Source organism: Lottia gigantea, assembly GCF_000327385.1.
Source record: "Lottia gigantea unplaced genomic scaffold LOTGIsca_75, whole genome shotgun sequence".
Classification (NCBI taxonomy): Eukaryota; Metazoa; Mollusca; class Gastropoda; family Lottiidae; genus Lottia; species Lottia gigantea.
In genome coordinates this window covers 157,356-168,079 of record NW_008710508.1, presented here as the reverse complement: position 1 = coordinate 168,079, position 10,724 = coordinate 157,356, and the positions used below count along the sequence as shown (strand labels likewise).

General features: G+C 30.5%; 1 protein-coding gene across 1 annotated transcript; it reads left to right on the top strand.

Moving 5' to 3' along the window:
* Window positions 1-1,399: 1,399 nt before the first annotated feature.
* On the top strand, window positions 1,400-9,484 carry LOTGIDRAFT_168393 (hypothetical protein; the record flags this gene model as incomplete). The annotated part of the gene is made up of 12 exons (XM_009066283.1): window positions 1,400-1,454; window positions 2,723-2,773; window positions 3,151-3,259; window positions 3,472-3,545; window positions 4,956-5,473; window positions 5,958-6,394; window positions 6,637-6,757; window positions 7,006-7,132; window positions 7,291-7,409; window positions 7,701-7,896; window positions 8,399-8,470; window positions 9,273-9,484. 12 exons carry the CDS (start codon window positions 1,400-1,402, stop codon window positions 9,482-9,484), a joined length of 2,091 nt encoding a protein of 696 aa, XP_009064531.1.
* Window positions 9,485-10,724: the final 1,240 nt, after the last annotated feature.

Genomic DNA, 10,724 nt, shown 5'->3' with positions numbered 1-10,724 from the left:
TCGTCATCAGATGTAATATTGTCTTGTGTTTTTGTTATATGTGCTCCTCGCTTCTATATGTCGTTCAAATCTTATGTGTTGAACTTAAATGATGATCAAATACATAGTATCTTGTGCTGACTCTTGAAGGGTCGTATTTGCAGTTAGCTGCCATTCGCACTCATTCTGAGCAATACGTACATCTTTACAGTGTTCTTTTGCAGCCATAAATTTTTATTGTCGCCACCCCTGTCCGTCCGTCCGTCCGTCCGTCCGTCCGTCCGTCCGTCCGTCCGTCCGTGTTAACATCAAGTGTTTATGTGTTAACTAATTGGTCTGGTCCAGACTTAAGAGTTAAAAAAAATTTAAGAGTTTAACTCTTAAACTATCTGTAAAATTTCAAATGGACACTCATAAGGAGTTAATTTTTATCTTGATGAATGAACTCCTTAAACATGGACAGTTTGCTGTCCATCATTTCATTAGACTTAATTGGAATTAGCTCCCTTGGGTCAGTCTTGTATGTAGTTAATTTAAATGAAAAATATTGCAATCTCATTGGTAGATTTTAGGAGCCAATCAAAAAGCCACAATTTGTTTTTGGCGCAGTTTTAGGAGGTAGGAAAAAGGGCCAATCAGAGAGCTATTTTACGGCGCAATTTTAAGGGAAGAAGTCCAGGCCTCATCTGAAAGTAAGTAGGAGTTAATTTGTTTGTTTTTTCAAGTAAATGTTTTCACCCAGATTTAGTAGGCCTACTTTTGTTAACTCTTGGACTTTAGACTTATGTTATTTTCCAGATTAGAAAAATATTTAACAAAACACAAGACAATGTTATGGAATATAACATTCCATGTGCTTAACTAACATTCCATTGCCTAGAAGTGTGTTATATTCCATGATATTGTCTTGTCTTTTGTTTTATATGTGCTCCTCAATTCTATATCAATCAAATCTTATAGAAAAATATTATTTATTTAATGTGCTCGTAGTAGAGTGTTCAGGACACATGACATCAGCCATTGAAATGTCAGAAATCTACAAAAATTACCTTATTTCAATGCTAGAATCGAAGGAAAATTTGGATTGAATTTGATTAATATGAACTTTTAAAATATTTATTCATCGAGATAACTGTACAAAACATGAGATTTAGAGACAGCAATTTTTTGTTTTATGATATAAAAAACTGTTTTAAACCCTAAACCTAACCTCAAACAGTGTAAGCGTCAATACTTCTCCCTAGCCCTGGGTTTGAACACTGTCTTTTTGTGGCAGTGGAATAGCTCAGTTGGTAGTGAGTTGGATTGCCATCTGCTAGGCATTTAGGTGCCGTAGGTTCGCATCCTCCTTGAGGTAAAAATTCTTAAACTTAAAATGAATTATTAAAATTTCATTTTTAGAAATCAGCATGTTACAAACATGTTAAGAGCAACAAAAAGAAAAAGAAAAGGTTCCAACCTTGCAGTAGCTGGTGGTAAGTATTAATATCAATAAGACACAACCACAGGAATTTGTTTGACCTTTATTTTAAGAGTTCTATTTGAGTCAATTTCTGTAAAAGTGACAATGGTTGTGCTTAAATCCCATATTGTCAAGTCTTGTTTATTTTTTATGATTTCAACCAAACAAAGGCAAGAAAGAAAAAAACAAAAACAGCCAATCAATGTCATAAGATTTTATCGCTTTTAAAGTAAACCTCTCAAATTTAAAAATTACGTACCAAAGTACCCAATATTTAACACAACAGACAAATGTAAGTTATAAATGTAGGACATGGGGACAAACATAGATACAATGAACAATATACAAATGACTAAAAAAAAGAAAAAAAAAAAAAAATGATGGACATAATACTAATGTGTGATCAAGTACATGACTAAATAAAAAATTAACACTTAATTCATTTTTATTTCTTGGACAAATTTTAATACCCATAATTCTTCTATATTCCTATCATTCTAGATAAAAAATGGAAACCACATGGACAATTTCAGTGGTTGAAATAGCCATTTTGAGTGCCATTTTGATAGTTCTGTGTGTTATAGCATTTATCATATGTATGACATTCAGGAGATGGGACTTTTTGTTTCAAAAGTGGAATACAGACTTGGCTTAAGTGAGTCCTATTACTGGTAGTGGCTTCCTTTTGCAATATGATCTTTTATTAACTCCTTTATCTTGGATTGTAGTTCCAAGCTCTAAAGCTATATTCTTGATTTCTTTATTTCTGTTTTTATAATAATTTTTTTTATGAAAATGAGAGCAGTAGATTGATAAGAAGTTATCTAACTTGAGCTGAAATCAACTTTTTAATTTAAGTGATTTTATTTTAGAAATCTACCTAGATCTCAGAGAAAATTTAGGCTAGCCCCTAGCATTATTATTTTATAATCAATGTTGATCTATAAAAGTTAGCAGTTTATTTTTGAATTTTTGAGTCTGGTAAACTTTCAAATTTCAAGGTTATGTAAACACTTAATTTTGGACTTGTGTGAACTCTTTAAATTTGGACTTGTATGAACTCTATAGATTTGGACTAGTTTAAACTCCTTAAATTTGGACTTGTGTAAAATCCTTAAATTTGGACTTGTGTAAACTCCTTAAATTTGGACTTGTGGATACTAAATTTTGTGATTTATTAATTCCAATTAGAAATGGATCACTTGGTTAATGAATTTGACAAATGATATTTTTAGTTCATCCCATGTACTGTATATTTATCAAGTGAATGTTTTATTTTAGGGTCTTGTGAAAAGAGGGCAAAAGCGACAAGTAAGAATGTTTTTAAGAAAGGTAACAATATTTAAAGACCATAATCCTAGAATTTTATATTGCAACCTGAGTTTAAACATGAACTATGAATACAGATTGTCTATAAATCTGACTTTTGATCTCTGAGAACATGCTCCTTGAAACTGATGATCATCATATTAATATGCGAAGCGCATTTCACTTCATTTATTGACTATTTATATTTCGCATATAATTGACTACATTATCAATTCATGACGACTGCAAAACCTATTTCTTACAGTTCCTGAAACTTTAAGTTAAAGATACTGGTTCTATAACAAATCTAGCAGCTAGCCTATCAAATAGCATATTTCCACATTTATTAAATTGTACATTAATATGTTTGAATCAGTTTATCTTGTATTTTGAAATTTTAGGTGATATTGTATTATGTCCTCTACAGTATGGTGTATGGTGGCCTGGCTATATTGTTAATTTTGTTTCTGAAAATAAAGTCACCATTGGATTTTTTGAAGAGAATCAAGTGTATGTATTTTTTTTGTTTTTTGTTTGTTCAAATTTCATAAATTAATGAAATACCATTTAAGCCTTTTAAGAAGAAAATATACACTACTCAGACTACATTACGTCACAAAAGGAAATTATTCTCTAATTTTTCATCACTCTTCCATATATAAATCTCTTTTTTTCTTTATTTGTAAACAAATGTTTACTTTTGTAAATTTATTCCCTTACAGAAACATAACTCCATTATCTAAAGTTGTAGGCATATCATTTCAAGATGCAAGTCTTCTGATAATGTCTAGTTCAAGTAATTTACATATATTCAATCCTTATTTTTTATTGTTATTGTTAAAAAATTTTTTTAATTTTATTAAAGTTTAAATGTTTACAGAGTTAGTTACATGTTTAGATTAAAATATTACTTTTCTGCATGCTCAGTTCTTTAAAAAAAAGTTTATCACCAATCAAGAAAATCATTTATTTAAAAATCATAGCATCTAAAAATAAATAGAGGGTAGGCAACCTTTTGGAGATTGCCCCTTATGGAGTGAAAACTGCCTCAAAATTCAGAGAGTATCTACATATTTTAAGGGGTTGCAGTTTGTATGACCACTTAATTTGGTTAATACATGCACTTTGGTGTTGAAGTTTATATATTAAACTCTGCTATGATATTTTTCAGAAATACTAAAGAAGAAAAAGAGTGATGCAAAGTTTTTCAGTAATCAAGGATATAATAAAGAAGAGAAAGTTGAAAATAATGACATAAATGGATTTGATTTACAGAATAGAATTAATGATGAAAGTAATGAAACCAAAGCAGAAAATATAATTGATGATAGAATTGATGATGAAAGTAATAAAACCAAAGCAGAAAATAGACTTGATGATAGAATTGATGATGAAAGTAATAAAACCAGAGCAGAAAATATAATTGATGATAGAATTAATGATGAAAGTAATGAAACCAAAGCAGAAAATATAATTGATGATAGAATTAATGATGAAAGTAATGAAACCAAAGCAGAAAATATAATTGATGATAGAATTGATGATGAAAGTAATAAAACCAAAGCCGAAAATAGAATTGATGATAGAATTGTTGATGAAAGTAATAAAACCAAAGAAAATAGAATTGATGATGAAAGTAATAAAACCAAAGCAGAAAATATAATTGATGATGAAGGTAATAAAACCAAAGCAGAAAATAGAATTGATGATGAAAGTAATAAAACCAAAGCAGAAAATAAAATTGATGATAGAATTGATGATGAAAGTAATAAAACCAAAGCAGAAAATAGACTTAATGATGAAAGTAATAAAACCAAAGCGACCAAAGCTGAAAATAGAATTGATGATAGAATTGATGATGAAAGTAATAAAACCAAAGCAGAAAATAGACTTGATGATGAAAGTAATAAAACCAAAGCAGAAAATATAATTGATGATGAAAGTAATAATAAAACCAAAGTAGAAAATAGAATTGATGATGAAAGTAATAAAACCAAAGCAGAAAATAGAATTGATGATAGACTTGGTGATGAAAGTAATAAAACCAAAGCAGAAGATAGACTTGATGATAGAATTGATGATGAAAGTAATAAAACCAAAGCAGTAAATAGAATTGATGATGAAAGTAATAATAAAACCAAAGTAGAAAATAAAATTGATGATGAAACTGTTGACTGTGTTCTTGACTCTCTACTTATTATTGAAGATTGTCATCATTCAGAAGAAACCACAGATTTGACTGATGAATCTGGAGATGATCCCGATTTTGTACCAAATAGTGAAGATGAAACCTCAGATGAATGTGAAGGAGAACTAGACATTAACAGAATTCCTCAAGTTTCTGACACTGATAAATTTAAATCCACTCCATGTTCATTAAATAATACCGTATTAGAGCAAAATGAAGCTGTTAGTTTGGTGAATGAGGAAGAGCGTTTATATGATGTAGATCACCACGAAGTATTTATCAAAGTTTTATATAAAAATATAAATTCATCTCTTGGAAGACCTTATGATAGAAGGCATGCATGTAAATTTTGCAAGAAACTGAAAACTAATATTCAAACCCATCTCGAACATGCCCACAAGGCTGAGGCCGAAATAATAAAGATAGCTGAATTAAAACGAGATGTTGCTATGTCACCAAACCCAGAACACACAAAAAATTTACACAAATTACAAACAGAACTTCGCAATGAAGGAAATCATCAGCACAACCTACAGGTTTGTTCCTTGAAAAAAGGGGAAATAATTTTAGGAAGAAGAAGTCATAATGATACATTTCATCTATCAAAATATGGACCTTGTCTCTATTGTAAAGAGTGGATTATTCTTGACAATTTACCAAGGCATTTGAAATCCTGCTGTTCTGTTACCAGCACTGAAACTGTAAATGCAGAAAAAACTACAGCAGGATCAGCTATTATCCAGTCCAAAATTATCAAAGGCCAAATAACAACAAATCCCTCTAAAAGTGTTCTTAAAGAAGTTTTCCCTTCTATGAAAAGGGACAAAATCAGTGAAGTGGCTAAGAATGATGAGCTTATAGTGGCCTTGGGAAATGTTTGGTTTATGAAAAACATCGGAAACAAACTGAGGAGAAATAAACTTCACTAGTTTTAGGATACTTTCAGCACGACTATTAATATTACTGAGGGAATCCTCAGGCTATGGAAATGCATCCATGAGTGAGTTTTTATCTACCGAGCATTTTGACCGAGTTGTTGAATGCGCTTTAAAAACATGCGAAGAAGATGAGGAACAAGAGCTAAGAAATCCAAGCACAGCCTTAAAATTATCCTTCGATGTGGACAAACTATGCACTATTAAATTAGGTCTGTGCATGCGAACCCGAGATGAAAGGGGTAAACAAGATTCAATTGATTTCAAAAATTTGATCCAATTGGAGTGGAAAACCAAAGTAACAAGATTAGCACAAGCAACACTACAAGATGGCTTTTATAATAAAGCAAAATGTTTGCTGTACCCAGAAGACATTGTGAAAGTATCTGCTTATCTAGTGAAGGAGTTAAAAGAAATTGATCTTTCCAAAGAAACCGAAGTGTATCAAGAAGTCATAATTTTGACCCAATGTCGACTTCTTCTATTTAACAGAAGAAGGCCAGGGGAACTTGAAAGTTTGAGGTAAGAGGTTTTCATTCTTTGTGTTCAAATTTTAGCCATAAATTGTTATGTCCCCCTTTATTTGTTTGCTCACATTTTGTCTATCTCGTTTTCTTTTTTGAATTTTTGTTTGTGGATTATTAGCATGATTTTAATGTAATGCCTTAACGATTAGCTTATTGGATCTTGGTATATATAATGGGGCCTCTACTGAAGTCAATTGTTGATTCACAATATCAGGGCCCTCTTCTTTTTTTTTACAGCATAGCTTCTTATTTGAACAAACCAGGTTTAGATGAAAGAGAAGTCGACTTGAGAAAAGACCTTACTAAATTTGAACAAATGCTGCTTTCTTCTCAAGAGTTAGTAGAAATCCGGGGAAAGGTACATTTATGATTCATGATTTGCGCTTTGCAGTTAGTTAAATCGTACACCACAATTGTTGTTTATATATACGGGTATATTTACATTTTTGGTCACATGCTACAGTACATCTTGTGCGTTCATTACCAATGAACTACAAATTTCCTAAGTGATGTCAAATGACGTTTTTACGATGTAATGATTTCCTTTGACAAAAAATAGATATAGTAATGTAATATATATACACCAGTTGTATATTTCTTTTTCAGACTGGAAGAAAAGTGCCCGTTATCATTCCTTCTGAATGTATCAAAATGTTAGAATTTCTGTCTAATCCAGAAATCAGATTGAAATCTAACATTAATAAAGAAAATCAATATATGTTTGCCAACACAGGTAATCAAATTAAATTATATGTATTCATTTTTTTTTCTTTTCCAAGAAAACATTGATTTAATTAAACTTGCCAAAGTTACATAATGTAAAACATCATTTAGTATAGTATCACATCTTAACTGTCCACTTCTATGAACTCTTAACCTTTTTTTATCTAGGTTCTGGAGTAATCCGTGCTGGAGAATCATTGAATAACGTAAAGGAGCGGCTTGAACTAAGGGGCTCATCTAGAATATTGGCCACTAATCTTAGGAAACACACAGCAACCATATCACAGGTAAAGTCTAGTTTTGTTGAGATTTATTTCAATTTTATATATATATTATGTGTTTTTAATATTAAATAGACCTCTTTCTGAACTGTCTAATGCTAGTATGTTGTCTAACTAGAAGGGTTGCATAAGTTGTTACAGAACAGCAAGCAAGCCTTTCCTTTTCAGCAACACCTGTCACAGTAGACATCACAATATGATATTTCAGGTTTAATGTAATTTTCACTATGGTGGCTCTCCAAAATTATCTGTTCTTAGTATGTTATTGATCTTTTCTTATTTACTTTTGTAATTCAGATTGTAAACCTTACTGACCAGGAGTTGAAAAACCTTTGTCGACACTTAGGTCACACACAAAGAGTCCATGAAAATCACTATAGACAAACTCTTGGTTTGGTGGAAAGGATAGATATTGCCAAATTGATGATTATGCAGGAGCATAACCTTATAGCTACTTATGCAAATAAGAAGCTCTCAGAAATTCAGTTTGATGGTAATTATCATACAATTTTGTTTCTCATCCCATAATTACATGTAAGTGATCATTTTGTGTCATCTACTGCCATAATGTTTTAGTGGCTTACTCTCTATGTTATTAAAGCGATACTACCTCTTAAAATTAAAAATAGAATTCTCAAACTTGGCCAATAAGAGTATATATTTATCAAATGTGTGTGCAGAATACAAACAGATTCAAATAAACCATTAGACTATATAATTTTCCATAAAATTACACATTAGTTTTGAAAACGCTCAATATTTTGTATTTCTTGAAGTAATTATAATTATATAATATATAAGGTAGTTTTCAGAATTTATCAGATTATACAAGTTATCTGTTGTATAGTTATGACACTATATGAATTTTGCTTTTTTGATCATTCTAAGAGGTTGTATTCCTTTGATTTTGAAGACATAATTGAAATTTGTTTTGTCTAGTTTCAGAGTGTTTATTGACTAGTCTTTTTGTTAAAGAGAAATCTGTCTTATTTTAGAAATTCTTGAAAACATAGAAGAACCTGAAAGTAAATCAACTAATTCGGAACCAGCGGACGCAGATGTTACAGGTATGTTTTGTATGTACTTAAAGTTAGCAGATCAAATGGTGGTATTAATTGTTTTCATGGTTAAATGCACGAATTTAAAAGATAAATTTGATTCCAAAATAAGGTACACCCTGCCTTTGACTTATTGGAATGAAGGCAACAAAATAACAAGAACAAAAAATCAGGGATATCATTTGAAAGATTAAAATAGATTACACAATAAAAAAAAATTGCTTAAATTCAAAATAACCAACTGTTTTAATTTTAGTGAAAATAAAAGGAAAAATCTGTATGTAAAATGAAAACTGTATAAGGAATTTTTTTTTCCAGTCTCTCCAAATGATGATACATTATTTGAAAAACCTAAACGAAAGCAAGGTTTGACTTTTTTTCTTACATATTCGAATGATTATTTGTGAGCCCTTATGTTAAAGGAATACTACCTCTAAGAATGATAAAAAAAGCAAAATTCTGAAACTTGTATTGAAACTTGGTGAATAAGAGTTAATATTCATTAGGCAACTTGTCTGGTGTCATAACTATACTGTAAAATCTGATAAATCAAGAAAAGTACCTCATATATTATAAAATAAACCAAATAGTAAGCGTTTTATCAAGTGTTTTTCAATAATAACCTGTAGTTTTTCAGAAATTTACTTAGTTTTATGGTTTATTTGATTCTGTTTGTATACTGTAGACACCATTGATGAATATCATACTCTTATTGGCCAAGTTTGAGAACTTAATTTTTTATTATCATTTTTGGTATCACTTGAAAAGATAGTGTTAGGTGATAAATCCATTTCATGTTTTTCAATTTCAGTCAACCGTGTTTGCTGGACACAACAAGAAGAAAAGGAAATAAGAAAAAGATTTAAAATATATTTTGATGAGGGGACAAAAACATGTCCATCTAAGTATGACTGTAAAGAAGCCTTAAGAAAATCTAAAGAAGAAGGTGGAATGATTGTAAGAAGATCATGGGAAACATTAAAAAAAAAAGTTAACAATATGTTAAAACGGGCTCAAAAGTAATGGCCTTTGGTGGACTTGTTATTTTTATACGCGGTATGTGGTTGTATATTGCTGTTTCCCCTGTTCGTCAGTCTTTCCGTCAACATTTCGTGACCACTATAGAGAGTACAGTTTTCATTGGATTTTTAATAAATTCAAGTTTGAATTTGACGAGTTGTCGATGAATGATTTTGAGGTTATTGCCTTTGCAATTTTACAGTTTTTGTCTGATTTGAATGAAATTTGGTGTGAGCATTTTTATTAATAATTTCGCCATTAAGTCAATTTTGATGAAGGGTTTTTGAGCTATTGACCTTGACTTAGAAATCGAGCCAAAATTTTTTCGTGGTCACTATAGAGACTATTGAAAGTCAATTTGAGCATTGGTATTAATAACAACATACTCATTTACGATGAAGGTTTTTCGATTTATTGCACTTACCTTTGATTTTCTTGTCACAATTCTAGAGTCTACAGTTTTTATCGGATTTTAATGATGACTGTTTTTGAGTTATTACACTTGACTTAGTACAATGGTACAATTATTAAAATCTGCTTGTGATCTCTACAGAGACTACAATTTTTAATTAATGTTAATGGAAATCAGTGCAAGCATTGGAATTGATAACATTGGGCTCATTTACGATGAATGTTTTGATGAAAGTCATTGCCGCTTGATGTCAACATTTGCTTGTGACCACAATAGAGACTACTTTTTTCAATTGATTTTAATGAAAATGTTTTGAACATTTGGATTGATTACATAGAAGTCAAGTTGGAATTTGATGAGTTTTCAATGAATAATTTTTGATTTATTGCCCTTGATCTAACATCATGTAAAAATCGAAATGAAGATTTTTGACTGCTGCCGGTGGGCTTATATTACCTTGTCTGGCTATCCCCTAGTAATTTTGTGTTATGGGGTTATATATACTGATCTTCTAAATTGAAGTGAAAAGTCAAGAGATTTTTTTTATTAAGCTGGATAACTGTTCATTATTTGACTTTATTTTTTTTTCATTTGTAACTGTTACCTGTCAAGCCAAGAGAGTTTTGATTAGAAAGAGAATTTTTTATTTTTGAATAAAACTGCTAACTCTTACAGTTTGTGTTTATTAAGTGCGTTGTAGATCTTGATCCGACCCAACACCAAGATTTTGACATAAAGATCTCACATATATTACATATTCAACATATTTAATCCAAAATTTAAACCAGCCAGATAATCTCAGAAATAGTGTTGTTGTCTCTTATTTGATTT